This window comes from Tyto alba, unplaced genomic scaffold, assembly GCF_018691265.1.
Source record: "Tyto alba isolate M040663 unplaced genomic scaffold, T.alba_DEE_v4.0 Super-Scaffold_10, whole genome shotgun sequence".
NCBI lineage: Eukaryota > Metazoa > Chordata > Aves > Strigiformes > Tytonidae > Tyto > Tyto alba.
Window position 1 is genome coordinate 1119568 of NW_024881262.1, and position 21387 is coordinate 1140954.

A 21387-nucleotide genomic window follows, 5' to 3' on the forward strand; every position below is an offset into this window, starting at 1 on the left:
ACTCCCCGCGGGCACGGCCTTCGCTGGGCAAAAATGTAGAGGGTGGGCACGCTGGGCTTCGGAAACAACTGAGAGGTAGGCTCACCGTCAGCAACTTGTCAAAAAAAAAAAAAAAGAGTGATTTTTAGAGCTGTGCTGCAGAAAAACATAGTTTAGAGAAGCAAACAGCTGACACTAGGATTGTCAGGCTGCTGTGGCCAGCGTGCGACAGCCTGGAGAAGTGGCGGGGGGGTTCCTCCTGGCTCTGTAGCGTGTGTTGTGTTTGTTTTAGCCGATGACATAAGGAATGAGGATCCACCTACAGCTCCTAACCCGGTTGTGTCCATTCTCTTCCTCAGGGTCGATGCTCAAGAGAGAACTGCAAATACCTTCACCCGCCACCACACTTAAAAACGCAGCTGGAGATAAATGGGCGCAATAACCTGATTCAGCAGAAGAACATGGCCATGCTGGCCCAGCAGATGCAGCTCGCCAATGCCATGATGCCTGGTGCCCCCTTACAGCCTGTGGTATGTGCGCTTCTTGGCTTCGCTCAGTGGGTTGCAGTGGGCGTTAGCAGGCGTGCTTACACGCTGTAAAATCCCACAAACACCACTAACTGCTGGAGAAATCGGATGCGATAAGCGCTGGTCTGTAGGTCTTTGTACAGCTTAATTCCCCCTTGCCTGCAGTAATACTGTTAATTAATTTTGTTAATCTTTAGATAATTTAATTCATTTTTTGCAACTTATTTCTTAAAATTAAGAAAGTGAGCGATCTCTTTTACGGTCCGATTTTTGTAAACAGGCGTTTCCTTTGCAATTGCACGGGCTCTAGGAAATTCCTGGGTTTGAGAAGATTTACACTGGATGTTTTCCATTCACTCGGGGGAGCCTTCTCAGGGAATTACTTGCTGGAATTAGTCTTTGGTTTTTAGAGCGCGTTGCCAGGCTGAGCAGAAAGCTTGCCCCGGGTGATGTATGGCGCGCGTCAGTCAGACCTGCACGAGCCACCGCTCGGGCTTGGCAGGAAGCACGACGGATAATCAGACTCTCGACAAAAAGCCGAGGGGTGGGGGAAGGAGAAGCCGTCGGCAACCTCTCATCTGGTCAGAGTGCAGAGGGATCCTAAGTTCCATCCGATCTTGTTTCTCCCACACCTCAGCAAGGACGCGCAGTGCAGCGTTCCACAAAGCCGAACGCCGTGGCGGAGTTCCTTGCTCTGCAGGAATCCCGCGTTTCAGCGAACGTGGAGGTGGTTGGCCCCAGCCTGCCGCGTACATGCACGCTGGGGAGCTGAGCACCCTGTGCCAGACCCCTCTCTAATGCCGTGCAGAGAGGTCGTCCCAGCTCACCTAGGGATACATTTGGCCCAGAAGCCTTGTGATGTAAATTTCTGGCTCAGACATTAGGGGATACTGATTAATGCATGAGCGAGACTGGCGCTGATTAATGTGGGAGCAAGGCTGATATATTCTGCATAAAACGACAAACAGTGCTCCCCTGGCTGAAGCTCTCTCTTTCAATGGGTAAAATGGCAGCAAAGGAAAACATACGTTGAAAAATATATAAATATAGAGAGAGATATTTCTGCTTTATCACTTCTCTGACAGCTCTTTTATTCCTTTCTTTCTGGCACAGGTCGAATTTAGGGAGTTTAATTTACGTCTAGATATCTTCCATTAGGAAACCTATATTCACTCTGTTAGATGGGTTCTTCAATGTTAATTTCAAAAAACACAGCGACAATTACAACTCCTCAAAATACAGTTAAATCATTAGGAAAAACCATCTCAGCAGAAAGGACTCTCGTGCTTGTGCCAAATGGTTATTTGGCCCCATGTTTTGTGGGTCTACAGAATACCAGTAAATATTTTGTAGCTTATTTGGTTCCATTAATACAACTGTTATTCTCCCACAGCGCTTTATGCCTCGGCTGTTTCAGGAAAAAGTGCAAGTGGGGGAGAAAAGCAGCAAATGTTGTGGTAGGATCGTCACAGTAAATTGACTTTAGTGCCTGTTAGCACAGCGTGAGAAGATCCCACGTTGTGTTTTCTCCCTTTTGATTGGCTTTTCTTTCACTAAACTGCTCCATGTCACCGCGGCAGGCGCGGGGCTTTCGGGTCGGAACCAGAGGGGAGTCCCTGTGCAGCCGGGCAGCACAAAAGCCGGCTGTACTCTGCGTGCTTTACCTCCAGAGCAACCTCAGAATGATTGTTCAGTTTCAACAGCTCGCAACAGACGTGTGCACAGGCCACGATTTTATTTTTATTTCCTGATTTGAGTACAGTGATGCAGCACTAGTGCCAGAAAATTCATATTTGGGACTATGAAAAAGCTTAAGTCAAAATGCAGCCAGCAGCAAGAACCATTGCTTAAAATATTCTTCGCTGTTAACCTGTTTGTTTCATGAACTGTAGCCAAATACAGCGCTCATGGTTTATACAAAGCAGTGTGTAGGCACACGCCAACCTTTGGGTAAACATGAAAAAAAAATACTAATGCAGTCCTTTGGGTTAACATTCCCTTTTAATATGAAGAGAGGCTAGTGTGAGGGTAACATTTAAATCAAATTTAAATTCTCCTTTATGCTACACACGCAGTGTCCCTGACGAGCGATATTTAAGTCAGTGTATTTTAAAGAGCAGCACAAACCTTCTGCCCGTGCCTGGGCAGTTTCTGTGTACATCACTTGAGTTCAAACATTACAGGCCGTGTATTTTCAGAATTCAGTCTCATCCAATCTGAGGAGGATTCATAGCAAGGCCCACTGGCTGTCCCAGCAATAGTGTTTCCAAATGGTTGTCATCCTACTAATTTGGCCTTAAAATTACCTTATTTTTTTAGCGCAGTTGAAATGGATTTTATTTCAGGGTGTTCTAGCAAGGGATTTATTCATCCCATCTAACGACGCTTCAGTCAGTTTGTTTTGTTTCACAAAAATCAATACCCCGTGCTTTAATAAAAGTGAACTAACTTAATGAGAGACTCTAATTTGGTAAGCAAAGCGGTAGGATCCTTCCGCTCATATTTCTGTTTGATAAATATTTTAATTATCTTAATTACAAGTACGGTCTGTGGACTTTTCCCGTCTCTCCCTTTTCGTTCACCCTTTGCTCTGTCTGTGGCTGGCACCCCGGGGAGGGGGTTTCAGGCGGGGAGGGGGGGCTGCGTGACCTGCAGAGCGTGGCGCTGGGACCCCGGGAGGAGCTCAGCCTGCTGGGGCCGGCTCTGCCCTCGTAACCGGGGGGGGGGCACTGGTTGGGCCTAGGACACCGGTTGGTCCTGGGGCACCAACGGGTGATGCTGTGCTGCTTCGCAACAGCAACGTCAGAGCCCGGATCTGCCTTTTCCGGCGTGGAAGAGCATGAAAAATGCTAAAGAGCAGCCCCGTCCGTCCGTCCGTCCGTCCATCCGCCCTGGGAGGAGCCGTGGCTCGGCTGCGCTGCAGGGGCCGGTTGCCACAGGTGCCCCTGGGCCGTGCTGGCTGTGCACGGGCATTTCTAGAGCGCAGTTACTCGGTGGAGGAGGCGACGTGGGTGATGGGGCACCTGGCAGCACGGAGCTGCGTCCTCCTTCACCTCTGTTCTCTCTGCTGATCTACAGGAGCTGCCTTTTTCTTTTTTTTTTTTTTTTTTTTTGTTGTTGTTGTTTTGCACGATGGGCAGCCTAGTAGGGCCCAAACTGCGAGGCCAGTAAGTCGTCGTATGGTTTGGTGATGGTGAGAGAGAAATATTAGCTCTGCTTCTGGAGCTGGGGAAGTGAAAGCTCTTTGGAAAACAAGTGAGCAGCGACGGGCAGAGCTGAGCCCGGCGGCTGGGGCTGAGCTGGCCTTCCTCCCCGGCGTGGCACCGAGGTCCCGGTGCCAGCCGGTTTGCAGTTCCAGGGGGGGACTGGGGTGAGCTCGGCCGACGCTGGCGGGCGGTGGGGCTGGGCGGGGGGTGACCCCGCGGCCGCCCGAGCCGTGGGGCAGTGCTGGGGCCGGTCCCCGGGGGGGTCCAGCCGGTGCTGCCCGTCCCCGGAGGCCGCTGCCTCGCCAGGAGCCGTTTCTGGGCGCGGGAGCATCGGGGTGACTTTGCGCCCCGGCAGATGAAGTGCTGCTGCGCTGCCCACCGCAGCGCGGCTCCCGGCCCGGGCTGATGCGGTGGGACGACGGGTTTTTATCTCCTAATTCACAGGTGTACAGCACACTGCAAAATACCCGGGAGTTCCAGCACGCCGTGAAATGGCTCTGATAAAATACGCTATTATTGTGCAGTGGTCTAAAGGCCTCAGGATATTTATATTAGTATAAAGTTATCTCAGTAGAAAATAAATGGGGTAGCCTTTTATTTACTGTACAGTGAGGATATTGGGCTGAAGTCAAACACTGATATCTCTTAAATTACACGCTAACAGACTGGTTCTTAGTTTTACTTTTAACGTTCGTTATTACGTCGCTGATAACACAGTAATGAAGAGTGAAGTTAATTAGTAGTGCATTTCAGAGTAATATCTTATTTCCTGTAAAACTTGCCTCTTTGTTTTTCATTCACGTGGATGAAGAATCAGACACATTAAAGAAATTATTCCCATTTACACAACTTTCAGTCTTTTTTCTTCAATAATCTCTGCATGTGTTTTTGCCCAGTGCTTCACATGGGCTCGGTCCCCACCTCCAAATGGTTCTGCAGAGTACAAAAACGTGTGTTATATGCTGTCTGGCTTAAATAGATACGAGAGAGAGAAAAAGAGTTACGTTAACTCTGTAGTTGATTTTCCCTCTAAAAAGTAGTTTGGAAGAATAATCTAAATGCCTTGAGTAACTATTTAGGTACTAAAGATAAACACCCAGACTATTTTATTTGGCAGTTACACTGGTAGCGCAGTGCCTTTGCATTCAGTGGGGCAGAAGAGTTATTCTTTACTGCAGTGTAACAGCTCCACATTTGGTCTATCTACAGCATTATTTGGTCTGCTACATCCAATTATCTTCACAACATGCGATAGCCTACAAGGGCATCTGACTCTTTCTTCTTTTAAAATAAGCAAACAAACAAAAACCCCAGTATTTGCATGCTCACTCTCTCTTTCTCTGGCTTAATGTTTTAATCTAAACAATGCACACCCTTGATATTTCTTTCAGGATATCTGCATGGACAGCCTGTTTAATTTTGCAAAAATATAAATGATTACGGTCGTCTCGTCTTGTTCCTGTATTAATGCTCTGTAGTTTCTGAACCAGTGCTAGCAGTCATCGGGGTAGGAAGGTGTTCACCTGTGTCTGAAGTTGAGTGTGGATTGATGCTCTCGTGCAGATGCCTCTTTCCCCGGGCGCGGGTGTTCGGACACCGTTTGGTCGTGTCCCTCCGAGAGCCTTGGACTTTCTGCCGTGGCCGTGAGGAGCGCTCGGTTACAATGCGTTCTTCATGTTCCGCACACGACAAATGCTTCCTTCCCATCAGTAACAGAAACTCACTGCTGTCGTGCTCAAGATGATGGCCAAAAAGTTATTATGCTGATGGCATGGCGAGTATAAATATTTAAAGTGTCTTTTTTTTCTTCTTTTCTCTGCCTGCAGCCGATGTTTTCCGTCGCACCGAGCTTAGCCACCAACGCATCAGCCGCCTTCAACCCCTACCTGGGGCCCGTCTCCCCAGGCCTGGTCCCGGCGGAGATCCTGCCCACCGCCCCGATGCTGGTGACAGGGAACCCCGGTGTCCCGGTTCCTGCCGCCGCCGCCGCCGCCGCCCAGAAGCTCATGAGGACAGACAGGCTGGAGGTAGGAGCCGATACGTGTGACTTAGCCTCGTGAGTTGCATCATTTATCATGTCCCCGAGACAGAAATATTTTTCTTGAGAAAGAAAATTAATGCAGGTTTCAGTTCAGCTGATGATGTCGTATCTCGGTGATCGGCAAGGACAGTGTGGCTGAGTGATCACACAGTAAGTTAATGCTTGTGGTGCTGCTGCTGACCCTCGGCTGCAGAAGAAATGGAAATACCGAGCCCTTTCAGGAACAACCGCGGCAGCAGCAACAGCACCTCAAAACTGGGTCGGTGCGTGCCCAGAAGGTGTTAACTGGGGGGGCGTGGGCAGGGGCACCGGCACCGCGGGCTTCAGCTGCCTGGGGAGGAGGTGGCCCTCGGCCCCCGGCCAGATGGTGCCGCACTCCCGCGCCCGGCTTATCGTCCCCGCTGCAACCCTGACAAGCGCTGGCGCTCTCGAGCTGGTGCGCTCCCTCGCCCTGAACCTTTCTTATCTGAAAGGCCTGACAGGGTTTTCGGCACCTTATCGGCTCGGGTCTGCGGGTCGGAAGGCGGCGAGGGGAGAGGCTGAGCCGGCGGGGCGGTCGCCTCCTGGGCACGCGGGAGGTGGGCGCTGGGGCGAGGGGGAGAGCCGAGCCGTGAGCCGTGAGCCGGCCCGGCAGCCGCGGCTCTGCAGTCCCCGTGGGGTCTCGGGGATCCCCGGGGACCAGCTCTGCCCAGCGAGGGGAGCTGGGGGGTGGAGGGGCTGTTCTGCCCTTGGGCTCCGGGAGCACCATGGGAGGAGCGAGAAGGACTCTGTCTTAAAACGCAGCCAGCTGGAATTGTAATGCTTTTCTTTGCGCCCCTGCACCTGCATTAACAAGGATTGATTCTCCTTAGAATGAAAATCAGTTCTTTTTTCTCGGTTGCATCTCTGACTGGTAAGCTGCCCCTCGGAAGGCTGCGAGGTGGGAGTGCGGACGGTCATCTGTCAGCGAGCGCTTCCCGCTGCCGCTGTCACTATTCTCAGAGCTCACGTCACCACAGGTTCCCCTTCTGCGGGATCGCATCACTTCCCTTTTTAGACATGTTTTCTCCGAGGAAAGCGTTCCCCAAAGCACGGTCAGGTTACAGGAGAGGCAGCCACATCGAGCCGAGAGCTGGCGCAGGGGTGGCTGTTTGGAATCACCAAGGGATGCTTTTCCTCTGAGGACTCTTATTTTATGTGATGCCTGCCAGAGGCGGATTAAAATCAAAATGCAGTCAGAGAAATTCATAAATAAGTCACGCTAGATTCGGAAACGAGTACGGAGAGGAGGATGCTGATGGCGGGGAGCAGCGCCGAGGTCGCCTGCTGTGTCTGACTGTGTTTCCACCCGTGTGGAGGCCCTGGCGCTGGGCCGTGGGGCTGGGGCCGTGGGCTCGGCAGCTTCCTCTTGGTAAGCAGGAGCAGGACGTACCCGAAATCCCCGAGCACCGGCTCTGCCTCTCCGGGTGGTGCCTCGGGACAGAGCTTGTGCTGGCCGGCAGACAGGGACCGAGGTGCGCGGGGGAGCTCATGAGGTTTGGGACTTCAGCGTGCAGGATTTGGTCCTCCAGGCGCTTGCATTCCCTTTATATGGCTATTTAGAGAAGTGATACACTGCTGAGCCAAACTCCTCTGCGCGAGAGGGAGTTGTGAGAGTGTTACTCTCACAGAACACCCAGGGGCACAGTCTGCAGTAAAAACCATTTTTATCAGTTAGGAAAAGCCGGCAAAAACATCTGAAATCGGTAACATTTGGGAAAAAGGCTGAGTGGTTGTGCTTTGAGCTTATGGAAAGGAGGATGTTGGCTGAGTTGGAAACCCCTGAAAATAAGTGCTGGGCCTTGGAGGGGTGCCTCTCCCGTCCCCGTCCACAGCGGAGCGGCACGGCGCGGGGGTTCCCCTGGGAGCAGGATCCCGGGGGCAGCCCCAGCCCTCCCCGGGGCTCAGCTCCCGGCCGGAGCAGGGCGCTTCCTCCTCAGCCGTATTCTCCAGGTGACAAACGTCCCAGCTCGTCAGCACCCAGCACCTTTCTGCTGGAATTGCCTTTATCTCAGTGGGCTCGGCTCCCAGGCCGTGTCCTTGGCCTCAGAGGAGGGCTGTCCCAGCCCTGCCTTCCTAACAGGGCCCTTCCCTCCGCTCTGCTCCCGCCCTTGTACCATGTAGATCACTTCAGAGAAATCCAGCTTCTTCTACCCTTTAAGATGTTTATGTTTTGCTTTTTATTTTGACAGGGATCAGGAGCACATCCGGGTTGACCCACTGACTGCAATTTCACACCACGCTGCTGTCTTACAAAATTAGTATCTGTTGGGGAAAGGGCTGTCTTTTCCTCCTCCTTTTTTCCTTTCAGCAAATGCTGTTTAAATCGTAAAACACGTAGGTGAGAAGATAATTTGCTAGTGCTTTCCAGCATATTGGTCATTTAATCTGGAGTATCCAAATTTAGAATACAAATACCAAATAAGTACGTAATTTTTCTGAACACCAAAACATTTGAATGTACTTTATAGATTACAGAAATGCAGAGCTGATTTGAAAGATTTTGCGTGGTCTGGTTGTTACGTCTCAGAGAAGGCAGTATGGTCTAACCTGCTCTTTTAAGTGAGCGTATTGCTGTCGGTATCGTCGTTTGTTATGACATGATGAAAGAGCTTTATAAGGCTTAGCTCACGCTCCCTTGGAATGAAGTGTCCTTGAGAAAAATAACCACTGTGATGTTAGCATCTAATCTTGGAATATGATTTGTTCTGCTTAGAATTTTAAATACTTACTTTCAAGAACGATGTACCCTGGCATTAATTAAGTTAGCACACGTGTTCTGGGATACTGAGTCAGACCGTTCCACAGCTGAAAGCTCTCAATACCTATACCTGGGATTTTAAGGAAAGCAGGCAAACGCCACAGATCTGTCAGGCAGTGTGCCTGGTCTCCTGAATTAATACGAATATTTGTAAGATAAGGTCAGTGACAGTTACTAGCAGTAGGATTGATTTCATACGCCTTTGGCCTGTGTCGCCTGTACAGAGAGCACGCAGATGTTTGGCTGTCCAGTGTGCTCAGTCGCTCCCATAAGAAATCTGGATCTGGGGGTCAAAAATGGCATGGGTTGAGGCTTTTCCTACAGCTTTCCTCACGCTCCTCTCCTGCCAGAGGTATCTTGAATGGCTCTTCCAGTGAACCAGAAGTGAGAAGGGTAGGGAAGTGAGAGAGAAAGGAATTGCCTAACCGCTTTATGTAAAAGGGATGTGTTTTCGTTTGAAGGCCATCGTTTTCTGTTAGAAGTGTTCAAGAGCCAGGAATGACCACAACCAAGCGGCTGTTTCCTGCTTGTTTCATATATACTGTTTTTTGCCAGAAAGAAGCAGCTTAGAAGTTCTTGGAGATTTTCACATCTTGGGTAATCAGGAGATCTGGCCTGGTGGTGCCGTTGGTTTAAATGTTCAGAACGCACTGGAGAACAGTTGGCCCGTTTTGATAAATTCTCCTCAACGCAGAGGAGGAGGCCGGCAGGTGGCTCGCTCAGGGATCTCGGCTCTGCTGCCCGTGTCCCTCCGGCCAAACCTCGGCCCCGGCTTTGGGTGAGCGGCGTGGGACCGCTGCCGCTCCCGGGGTGGCACGGCCGTTGTGTCCCCCCAGGGTGGGCAGCTGGAATCCCGGCAGGGCCATCCAAACAAACTCAGCCCAAAGTTAGAACAAGTTAAGTGAACTGCAGTGAATCGGTAATACTGCAGCACTAACAGCACTTTTGCAGACAGGCTAGAGACGTACAGGTGCCTCTCTTGTTTATGTTTCCTAACATGCCGAGTTGAAAATTATGTTACTAATTACAGGGCTATTAATAAATAACTAAATAACAGCTCTCCAGATCTGGAAGACCAGACAACATATCATGCTTCTGTGTCTCACTTTACTCAAGCAGAGGAATGATACAGTGCTGCGTGCCCCTGGCAAAAAAATAACACCATTTTCAATGCTTGCTTTTAAACAAGCAAGAATTGGAAACATTCTTGGTTACCATCACAGTGGTTGAAAAGCCATTGCTGGTCACACTGATTAAAAGGGCTAGCAGCATTATGGTTTGTGTCTGACTGCTGTAAGCCATCAGTCAGCGATCTGTTAAGGAGCACTGAGAGCCATTCATTGCCTTATCTCAGCTACTGCATGGCAGCTCTGTGAAAATTTGCTCTGGACATGCCAAAGATTATCTCTGTCTGCCTAACTATTTCAGTTTTCTGGTCATTCTGCTTTGGTTTTTCACTGTGATAAAGTTAGCTTATCCGTGGATGCATTTTCTTTCTCTCTCTCTCTGTATTATAGTTACCTTTATATATATATACACACGCACGCACACACTTAAATATGGATTTTCATATATCATCTCTGTGTTATTAATGGAGTAGTTCTTGCTTACGTGTAGAGTGATTTTGAGACCTTGGTTTTGTGGATCACCAATACAAGGCGGACAGTCGGCTGATGTTAGTTGCATCCTCCTTCAGAGGAAAAGACTTCGGTTGACTTCTAGACTGCAAACAAACAATCGAAGGAACTGTTCAACTTCTGCCTGTCCGGGAGGCTTGTGTTCGGTAGAAGGTGCCGGTTCGTGACGCCGAGGGTGTTGGCGGGCGGCGGGAGCAGCGGTGAGCGGGCGGTGGGGCTCTTGGAGCAGCGGTGCCGTGCCAGCTCTGCCCGGCGTGTGCCGGAGCGGGGGGGTCGGGGCAGGGGCCTCGGGCGGGCAGGGACGGTGCCGGCACGCGACAGGGACCAGAAGAAGACTGGGCTGGTTTGGTGGCTCAAACAGGCGCCAGCTCCTTCCCCCGTCGCTCCCTGTGTCCTGCTGGCTGGTAAAGTGGGTTGGTGGGATAGGATGAGGAGTAATGGTAAACGGAAAGAGGGGAGGTTTAGACTAGATCTAAGGCAGAAATCCTTCCCTGTGCAGGGGGGGAGGCGCTGGCCCGGGTGCCCAGAGCAGCTGTGGGTGCCCCCTCCCTGGAAGGGTTCCAGGCCAGGTTGGACGGGGCTGGGAGCCCCCTGGGCTGGGGGAAGGGGGCCCTGCCCAGGGCAGGGGGGGCACTGGGGGGGAGGTTTGAGGGCCCTTCCCACCTAAACCAGACTGTGATTCTATGTTGCTGCATGGGGACTAGACCAGGGAAGGGATCCGGCTGCAGAATTGACCTGGAAGGCAAGTGGCTATTTTCCAGCTGAGGAGTTTGCCCAGCCTGTTTCACGTGTGGTGCAGGAACAGCTCTGCAGGCACCGAGCCGCGAGCAGTAGGGCCACGGGGACGAACGAGAGCAGCGGAGGTGCCTGAACTGGCTCACGTGGCTCCTCTGCAAATACCCACCCCGAGTCTTGTCACCCCATGGAAAAAGACTATAAACAGGGTCACGCTGGAATGACCCTGGGCAAACGGATGCCTCCTGTGAGCAGGTTCACGAATGGCATTGCTCTTGTCCTTCGGGGATGTCATTTCATAAGTTAGATGATGGGCAGGTGGTACTTGGAGCAGCACAGGGGTTAAAAAGCAGCTAGAGCACTAGCATGGATGGAGACCAAATAACAACCAAATTTGGTTTGCTGCAGGGATCAGAGCCAAGGTCCTTGAGGAAATACTGATGATCCAAGCTCATGGGCACCCACCTTTAAAAGGAAATTCCATCTACTAAAGTGGTTTTATTTTTATACAATCTTGGTTGCTTTTGTCCCTTTCTGTTTCCTGTAGCCTTTGGGAAGCTAAAATGGCAAACACCATTTTTGTTTGCGGTTTGTGAAGAGCCGACCGTGAAAAAAGCACGCGCGTCGCTTTCTTGAACTGGGGGGTTTGCGCGGGGGGGTGAGGAGGGAGCCGGTGATGAAGCCAGTGCCTGCAGGGCGGGGGGTGGCTGGAGGCCCCTGCGGCGGCGCGGGGCCGGGCTGCAGCCCACGCACCGGCACCGGGGGTGCCGCCGGGGGGGACCCCCCAGCCCAGCAGCATCCTTTGTGCAATTTCTGGTTCCCTCAGCTCGCTTTGGCTGCTGTGGCGTGGCGGGACAGTGGGGACCGCCCTGGCTGCCGCCGATCGATCGGCGGGGTGACCCGGGGCAGGCAGGGGTTTGCATTGCCCTCTCGCGGCAGACGCCTGGAGCGTGGGGGCCGGAGCGGTGCCGCACGCCCCGTGGGTGCAGCTCCCCCGTGGGTGCGGCTCGCTGCCCGGCCGGTGGGGTGAGGTGCCGGCCCTCACCCTGCCAGCCCCTCCGGCCTCCCCGCACTCGTGGCCAGGCACCCGAGTCAGTGCCTCGAGCATCGCGAACTCGGGCAGAGCCAGAGCGCAGCGCAGCGCGACCCGCGTCGCAGCACCCCGCTGCTTGGGGTGATCCGGGGGAGCTAGCCACAGCACGTTTCTTCAGAGAACGGGAAAAGCCCTGAGGGTGGCTAAGCGGGAGCCAAAAAACCTGCTGCGTGCTCAGCTCTAAATCCCGGTGGGTTTTGAGGCAGTCTGACATCAGGAGTGGCTCAAGAGGAGCCCGGTCCCAGGTGCCAGGGAGCTGAGCCCGCCGTCCCCCCACGCCTGGGGCCGGGCCCCCGTCCTCGCAGCGCTCTCACAGACCTCCAGAAATCCCAGCTCCGCTCCGAGCCGTGCCCCCCAGCCCCTGTCACCCAACCTCAGCGACTTTCTCTTCCCGGTGTCGCAGGTATGTCGAGAGTACCAGCGTGGCAACTGCAACAGGGGAGAGAACGACTGCCGGTTCGCTCACCCCGCCGACAGCGCCATGGTCGACACCAACGACAACACGGTCACTGTCTGCATGGATTACATCAAAGGGAGATGCTCACGGGAAAAGTGCAAATATTTTCACCCTCCTGCACACCTGCAAGCCAAGATCAAGGCTGCCCAGTACCAGGTTAACCAAGCTGCAGCTGCCCAGGCAGCAGCGACTGCAGCTGCCATGGTGAGTTCGGAAAACGCCTCTGGAATAGAAAGAAGCTGTCGAGAGGCGATAGTCGATGTGGTAGCTGTTCTTGCTGGAGGGGGGGTGCGTGTGCTCGGGGACCCCAGTCACGACACGGTGCAGGGAGCTTCCTCGGCATGCAGTGCCAGATCTGCTCTTAAGTACTTTCAGACCGTTAAGGTGTTCCACTAATTCTGCCTGCTGATGTACAGAGTATCTATATGTACATATATGTGTGCATACCTCTGTGCGTGTCTGTACGTGTGCGTGCATATATGTATATATAGTTTATTGTGTGTTCGTGTGTGGGTAGATGTGTATCTATCTAGCTGCACGGATAGATAAACCCATACTCCAGTTACCGTTAAGTCTGTGTGTGTAGAGACTTAGCGTGAAGCCGACCTCCCTGCGTTCACGCCACTCGTAGCCCCCCCCCGTCCCCCCCGTCCCCCCGCCGAGGGCTGGCGGCAGCTCTGGCGGGCGCCCGACCAACCCTCGTCGCGGCGGCGGCCAAGCTCTGGAGCGGGGGCCCGGTGTCCTGGCGAGGAGGGGGCTGTGGTGGCCCACCGCCCTCCCCGCCGAGCCCCGCGGGCTCCCGGCCGGCCGGGGCGGGGCGGGGAGCCGGTGCCCGCTCACGGGGAGCCCCGATTCCGCTCCCCGCGTTGGCCGGGAGCGCCCCGCGCCCACCGACGTGTGTCCCCCCCCCCTCCGCCCCCCGTGCATGCCTAGTCTTGTTACCGTTGTACACGGCATCCGGTGATTTGTTTTTATTTGTTTTTTCTCACCTACCCAAATGCACTGCTGCCCCCATGATGCACCTCTGCTTGCTGTTTATGTTAATGCGCTTGACCCCACTGGCCATTGCCATCATGTGCTCGCTGCCTGCTAATTAAGACTCAGTCGGCTGTCAAATCACTGAAGCGACCCCTCGAGGCAACCTTTGACCTGGTACTATGACCTTTCACCTTTTAGCTTGGCATGTAGCTGTATCGTAGAGTCGAGTTTGGGGTTAATGTGTAGAATTGGAACATCCCGGTTCCCCCCCCCCCCCTCTCCCCGCACCCCCCCATCCCGGTGCGGGGCGCGGGGGCGGCCGGACCGGGCTGGGCTCCAGAGAGCAGGACCCCGCCGCCCCCGTGCCCCGCCGGCCCCCTCCCCTCCCGTACCCCCCCGTGCCCCCCTCCCCGTCCCCTCCCCGAGGGCCCGGCGGCGGGCGCAGGGTGCGTTGGCATGGCTTCGTGGTGCGGAGGCGGCCCGGGGGTGCCGGCATGCGGCGCGCTCTGCATGCCCGGGCAGGGGAGTGGGTTGGCGCCAGCGGCCCCGCCATCCGCCCCGGACGGTGACTATTAACATTGCTTCTACGTGTTGATCCTCATGGAGCTAGCAGTGCTGCTTCCCCCTACCCCGAGAGCCTCGCTCCTGATCGAAACCCTGAAGCTTTACAGTAGCGTAATAGTTCCGCCGGTTCCTATAACGTACGGCTCCGACACGTTACCTGTGCCGCTGTAATGGCAGGCTAAAGTAGTGCTCCCTCGTAAAGCTTTTACCTCGCCTTTTATTTGGTAGTTAAGTCTGCTATGCTGCTTGCTTGCTCATGGATAAACATGGTGCTGCCTGGTTTTTTTGCCTTCTACTGATTTTTCTTTTTTCCTTTCTCTCTTTCCTTTTCTTCCCTCTCCCTCCCACCCTCCTCCACACCCCACACCCTACCCCAACCCCCCGTTTTGTTTTTTTTTTTCTTTTTTTTACTGGACTTTATTTTTATACCCATCCACCATTCAGGGAATTCCTCAAGCTGTACTTCCCCCATTACCAAAGAGGCCTGCGCTTGAAAAAACCAATGGTGCCACTGCAGTCTTTAACACTGGTATTTTCCAGTACCAGCAAGCTCTTGCCAACATGCAGTTACAGCAGCATACAGCCTTTCTCCCACCAGGTAAGTGCTTCTCGTTTGCTTTTTCCTGGGGAGGGAGAAGGGGGAATTCTGGACAAAACGCACTAGGACGTAACGGTTTGTCCCTGGCGGGAAAGGCGCAGAGGGATTTGCGCGGCGGCCGGAGGAGCCGGCTGCAGGAGGGCTGGCTTCTCTCTGCTGCTCTCGGGTGGGTGTCTTCCAGTCTAATATAAAAATCAGCGTCATGCTCTGTCCTCCCAAATCAGAATTTGAAATCTTCTCTCTCTTCCCCTCGATTAACTTCTCTTTGTTACACATCTCTTACGCTGCTGTATTTGTTTCTCTTTGCTGTAAGACCCCTTTGCCTTCATGTGCTTAGCAGCAGTTGTTCCGACTCATGCACTTGAAGGTTTTGGTTTTGATTCTGGTGCAGTGATCGTACAAGGCACGGGCAGGCAGTCTCGCAGATAGGCTAACCATGAACCTGCACAAGAAATCCGGGCTCAAGCCCCTGCCTCTGAAGCCTCGGGGCTGATTTTGGACTAAGCAGAACCAAGGTGCACTCGTTCCTCTTCAGCAGTGATCACATCTACGCTCGTCCTAGTCTAATTGCTGGAGAATGGATGCCTGTACTATTTATATAAGCAGAAATCCCTTCAGAGGACAAGGGATGGGACTTAAAGTTGGAATATACGTTTAGGTTCTGCAAACAGTACTTCATGAAAAATTCTGCATCTAGTACACCATATGAACACGGCAGAGTTAGTTTTTCACATACGAACCCGCATTAAAACAGCGCTGTCGTTCTAGGGGGTATGCAGAGGGCGTCTGATAGATCTGTACTCAAAAGATTGGAAGGAGCCTGTGAGGACAGCTCGTCGTAATGCAGATTAGTTGAGGGGAGAAAAGAAAATACAGCTATTCAGTCTTTACCAAAAAGATGTAAGGATTTTGTCCTAAGCATTTTTGGCAAGTATGTTCCCAGGAATTCGGTATAACGCCTTTTACCATTCTTTCTCGACCTGGCATGCAACCAAGATGTATAATTTAAATGGCACAAAAATCAGTTGCTTGATGTAGTACATTTTAATAACTTATTTAGGTTCTAAAAAATGCATTGCAACCACTGAAATATATTAGTAAGAGCTTGTTGGAGTCAATAGACAGACTGACTGAGTAAGCTTTAGATCAGATCCCTAGCCCACATAGGAAAATTGGGATAAAAATGCTTATGCAGTCACAGTCACTCCTGTAGATATTAAAGTTTCACAGTTCTGTTTTGGCAAAGCATAACTGGTATAGTTAGTAAGCCATGCAATTTTCCAGCTTCCATTAAATCAGAGAGGAGCTGGATGATTTCTGGAAGAACTCGAGCTGCTTTGAATCACGCCCTCTGAACTTAGAAGCGGGGGCCGTGGCTCTTGCACGCCGGACCTCATTTCACTGCATCGATGGCCAGGAGCTTTCTCGTCGGCACTTGCACACAACCAACCTCAGCTCTTCCCCTAGCAAACCTGTACTGAGACCCACAGGAGTTTGCACAGTGGCTCTCGATGCTTCATTTGACCTTTCTTGCCCACTGAAGTTTAGTGTATGTTAAACAAGAAAAGCACAGGATTTTTTAGCGTGAGCTACTAGATTCTCTTTTATATTTATCAGATAGCAGCAGTTGGAGCTTTCCAGTAATCCAGTACTTTTCCAAAAGTTTTATTTGCCACCTTGCCCTGTTTAGTTTTCCCCACGTAGGATTACCTAGCATCGGTCCCGTTTGTGCGTATTCGTCTGGAGCTAGAGTTCCTCCGTCAGTCCCTAAGGGCCGACGGGAGAGCACAGAGCGTGGGTGCCCTCGGCTCCACTGCCGTGGAGCAGAGGCAGGTTAATTCAGCGGCACCTGAATTAAAGTGACATTTTTCAGGTTCAGGCACCCAAACTGGAACGACTCGCATGTGTTCTCAGTTGCTGCAGCTGCAGTGTGTGAGAATGCGGCAGGGCTGGAGGGCAGGGCACTCGCAGAGCCGACGCGGTGTCGGTGTGTCCCCCTGAGGAGGATCTCGGCAGGCCCCTCCTCGCTGCGGGGCACTCCGCTCTTGATGTTCCACCCTGGGGAGTTCTCCGCTCGTGTTCCAGACAAACCCAGATCCCCCTTCTGAATTGTAAGGCGTAATTCAGGCTGCTTGTATGCCAGGGCACGGGGAAGCCAACGAAGGGATCGTGCATGCCAGGGGATGGACACTGGCACTCCAGCACACTTTAACTGATTAAACGCTCCGAGATACTCATCCCACCGCTCTGAAATAAAGCTCCCTCTCTGCCCCACCCCTGAGGCCTCCCAAAAACCTTGGCTGCTGGAAGCTGTCCCCAGACTGAGAGGGGAGTCTAAAAGGCGTTGCCAGAAAGAACTGGGAACCCTTGTGGTGTTGGCTAGTTGAAATAAGTGGACTTAGTCTGACGAATGAGGAGACTCTGCACGACTTAATCGCTGTTCACGGCTCGGTTTGGTACTTTGGTCCTGGCTGCCGACTCCTGGCGCTGCAGCAGACGTGCTGTGGGGCTGTGAACTTGCAGAGCACCGGTGACTCGGCGTTCACCACTTCTGCACACGCTCCTTGTCCCGCGGTACCTGTGAGCTGGCTGGGGCTATGTCTGTACGTGCAGGTAGAGAGCTCCTACGTGCAACTGGGTGAGATTCCTGCCCCGGTGCTGGAGACCATCCTGCGCCGCAGCTCGCTGCCTCAGTCGTGCGGGTACAGCTGCTCCTGGCCTGTCGAGCAGCCAGCCTTTGAGGAGCGTAATCCTCCCGAGGAAAGGGGGCAGGCTTACGGGATACCCCCAGGAGCTCTTGTCCCGAAGCACCTGCGAGGGGCAGAACTGCAGCAGGGCAGCAGAACCACAGAGCCCGCCGCGGAAAGGCTTCAGCCACCTCTGCCCTTAAGCTAACACGTCGCCTGTTTATTTAGTTACTGGCGCTTCAACAGCAGAGAACTTGCTCGCTCATCGTGGGGACGCAGCGCAGAGATGCTTCCCTGAAGCGGTGCCTCTGTGAGCACCTTCCTCCCCGGGGCTTCTGGGGCTGCCTGAAAACACTGCTCTCCTCCAAAATGTTAGGGAGGGAAAGATCAGGCACAGCTGTTCACCTCGACAGGGGTGCTTGTGCTGTCTGTGGTGATATTTTTAATTAGGATTTAGTAGGTTGGACAGAATAAATAGACCGAGGGAATAATACAAGGGAGAGATGAGAAAAAAAAAAATGCCTAAAACACCAGTAAACCTAGACTGTTTATTACAAAAATAGCTTTATTCCACTGCAGAAATAATCTGGTTGTGAAGTTATGATCAGTTAACTGAGCACATCCTTGAATTAAAATTCTGCCTTGTGCTGAAAAACTAGGGAACATTTGAAACTGCACATTTATTATTCATGCATTCTCATTAGTCAGTCAAAGCTTCTGAAGTCAAGATGAATATTAAGGTCATAGCAAAAAAGATTTTTATTACTGGTAAGAGGGTCATACAGCATTATGTCTTCCTATTTGCAAGTTATTGCACCCTAACTAGTATTTTCATTTCTGCCTTATGTTCATTTGCTTCAGTTCCCTTTCAAAACTCTGTGCACCGGTTATAATGTTAATGATGGTAACTCAGACTAAAATTTTGAGCTGAAGAGCTTTACAGTGATATTTTAGAGTCATTACGAATATCTAACTCGTCTTTAGCATGTAGACATAATTATGCATGGAACGACACTCTATTCCCAATCTGATGAAGTATGTGCACCCTTACAAATAGTGCACTTCTGCACAGAGACAGAACTCAAAGGTTCTTCTCTGTAACACCATTAGCACCACAGAGATGCCATAAGAGGGGCCGAGAAAGCAGTTGTACTTGCTGTTTGTACTTCATACCCAAACTTTGCTCCGTTTTTTAATCTTGGAAGTGGTCCCGTTGACTTCAGCCATGATTTGTACATGGGGAAGTCAGAAAACTACCCTTCTTTTAACCTTTCTTTGCGAATATTTTCAGTCTCTTCCTTGACACAGAAATAGAAGAGTAATTAGGAAACATGATTATGGCCTTTTCTTTGTAGCGTTACAGATACAGTGATGACAGAGAATAACCTTGACCCCAGCAGTAAATACACTGACTGACTTTTTGCCTGCTTAGTTAAATGCTCTTGAGATTGTGCAAGCCAGTACAATGCTTGGCACCGGCTAAAACACTTTCCTGTCCCCCCGTTACGGTCACGCAGTGTCAAGGAAGCAGCAGTGCTGTGGCTCCCACCGGCAGGCTTCTAGAAGACGTTTCCATTTCCACTGCAATCTCTGTTCCCAGATTTCAGAGTTTATTTCAGTTTCTGCTGTGTCAGGCATAATTAGCGGTGTTAATAAGAGCTATTTGTTAAATGAAAAAGTAAATCGTTTATTAAAAATGGATATTCTGAAATACCAGGACGTATTTATCTATCATATTGGAAGCAAAACCAGAATATTCTGAGTTCAATATGATGAAAGGCATTTTGCTATGTAAAGTAAACTTAGTGATATTTAAAAAATGATACCATAATGTTCCTAAAAACACCATCCTGCTGCCGGCTCTCTAGTTGCAGGGCAGAATTCCCAGGTTGCTGTCGCTTCAGCTATTTTTGTGTAGCCTAAAGGCAGTTGCAGGTTGTGCGCCCAGACACCACCAGATCAAAATACGTCCCATAATGTAGCAGAAAGTGCTGAACAAGCGTTGGCAGGTGCTGCCGTGAGCTGCTGGGGAGCCCTTGGCGGCTCAGCCCCGGCGCTGGGCCGCGTGCTCAGCAAACAGACCGCGGGGCAGCCGGGAGCGCTCCCGCTTCACCGGCAGCTCCCAGGGGCCGTGCAGACGGTGTGACACAGGCACCGGGTGCCAGATCCCCCCGATACGGCACAAGCACCGCGTGCCAGATTCCCCCGGGCCTGGCCGGGCTGTTGCCGGAGCATCGGAGCCGTCGGGCTGCGGCTGAGGACGCGGCCTGGGTCAGGTCATCCATCGCTCTGCGAGGAATCGGCGCCCCTGCCAAGGGCCCTGGCTGACGAGGCTGCGAGGCGGGAGGAGAGGAGTCAAAAGGCAAAAAGATTTAAGGCTTAAAAGAGTGTCAAAAGAAAGCTCCAGGGACTTTTCCTAGCCGTGCTAATATCCCACGGTGCTAGAAAGGCAGAGGCGGTACACCGGCGCACAGCTCGGTCAGCTCTCTCCCCTTCCCTGAGCGCTAGTTCTGAGGGATCACTGTGCTATTGTATGGTTTGATTGTGCTGACAGTTACATGCCACTGTTCCCATAATAACAATTTTTCTTCTTTGTTCAAATGAAATTTCTAATTACACGTGTGATGGGTTGTTTTAATTCTTTTCCCTTTCCAAATCCACCTTCCTGTTGCAATGCATGATGGGCAGGCTCAATATTGTGCATGACACCCGCTACAAGTGTTGGTAGGTGCCAGCTTTGTTTCTTGATTATCTTAAACCTGTGGTGCAGCTCACGGACCCTCAAAATCCACTGCTAGATTTTAACTTAGAGCTCTCGTGCCAATCCATCTCCCTTAGCCTCCTGCACTAACACCTGTCAATTAAATGCAATTGTTTTATTTAATTGACATGGACACGTAGACGTTGTTAATTTTGTAGAGCAATTTTTTGAATTGCACATTGTTCCTTGGTGGATTTTGATTGGACTATGAGTTCCAGTGTTTAGAAACTATCTTGTGTTAAATAAAGACTGTATCTTACTATAGCCACATAGACGTATACTGTCCTTCAACGAGATTAATTTTTGTTTGCAGTAAATATTTGGGTTGACTTTTTAAAAGACAACAATTTGTAAATATAAAGGCATTTAAAAACTCTTCTGTTGATTTTTGTATTGAAATGGTTAAGCTTGTTTGTGTCGATTTTCTTGATTTGATGGTAACAAGCATTTTCCCCTTTTTTTCTCTTTCATTTCCCTCCCCTCTTTCTCCCTGGAATGTTGTCCTGCTTTGCACTGTGATTGCATGTCACGCGCTGGCAATGATGTCTCGGGCTTTTTGCTGTGATAAATACCATGCTCAATTATCCTACCACATGTCGCTCTGGTTCCCATACTGCTACACTCTTCTGTATGTTTGCTTATATGATTTTCCTTCCGAAAGTTCCCATGGTGCACGGTGCTACGCCAGCCACTGTGTCTGCAGCAACAACATCTGCCACAAGTGTTCCCTTCGCTGCAACAGCCACAGCCAACCAGGTTTGCTAATTTACAGCTTTGTTCCTTACAGACAACTTGAAATTGGTGCTTTTAATGAGCATGGGGGTTTGGATTCTACCTCTTGTTGGCCTACACATTCTCTCTAAGATCTGCAGCACAGCTTAATAAGGCTTTTTATCCATGCTCAAAAGGTGCTGCAGTTCCATTTCTGATGCTAAAAATAATCGATAATAGAGTTTCTGACTCAGTCTTAACATTTACGGGCCATGCTGCTTACTTCGGCTCTCAGACATGTATAGAGAAAGGGATAATACACGGAACCCATTATTTATTTCTATTTCTGTGAAGCTGACAGTTCCTTGTAGTGCAGAACTCCAGTGAAAGCCAGTAAAACCTTTGTGCAGAGAGGTTGCAGGGTCACAATCTTAAGCCTGAATTTAGCAGTCTGAACATGTTCTGACTCTCCTCTTCCAAGAGCAAGCCAAAAACATTTGAGCATGGGCCACACAGAAGCTTCTTTTAACCTTTGTTTCGGCTTGGGATTCTGCTTCGAAGCGGCCGATTGCTTGTTGTAGTAGACAGACTTCAGTTAAGACAGTGTCCATTAGAGCCCAGATTTATTTCTAAA

The 21387-nt window shown here is 51.3% G+C and overlaps 1 protein-coding gene across 9 annotated transcripts in view; it reads left to right on the forward strand.

Moving 5' to 3' along the window:
- The first annotated feature begins 335 nt into the window (after window positions 1-335).
- The window catches only part of LOC122152421 (muscleblind-like protein 1), a 28034-nt gene continuing 6982 nt past the window's right edge, over window positions 336-21387 (forward strand). Inside the window, exons 1-7 of one of the 9 annotated variants that reach the window (XM_042794822.1) lie at window positions 336-509; window positions 5539-5739; window positions 12401-12658; window positions 13553-13606; window positions 14441-14594; window positions 19970-20005; window positions 20704-20798. In XM_042794822.1, coding sequence (XP_042650756.1) covers window positions 441-509; window positions 5539-5739; window positions 12401-12658; window positions 13553-13606; window positions 14441-14594; window positions 19970-20005; window positions 20704-20798 — 867 coding nt within the window. In that variant the 5' untranslated portion in view covers window positions 336-440. The remainder of the gene's footprint in view (window positions 510-5538; window positions 5740-12400; window positions 12659-13552; window positions 13607-14440; window positions 14595-19969; window positions 20006-20703; window positions 20799-21387) is intronic. The other 8 variants (XM_042794856.1, XM_042794828.1, XM_042794839.1 and 5 more) reach the window with 8 other exon arrangements.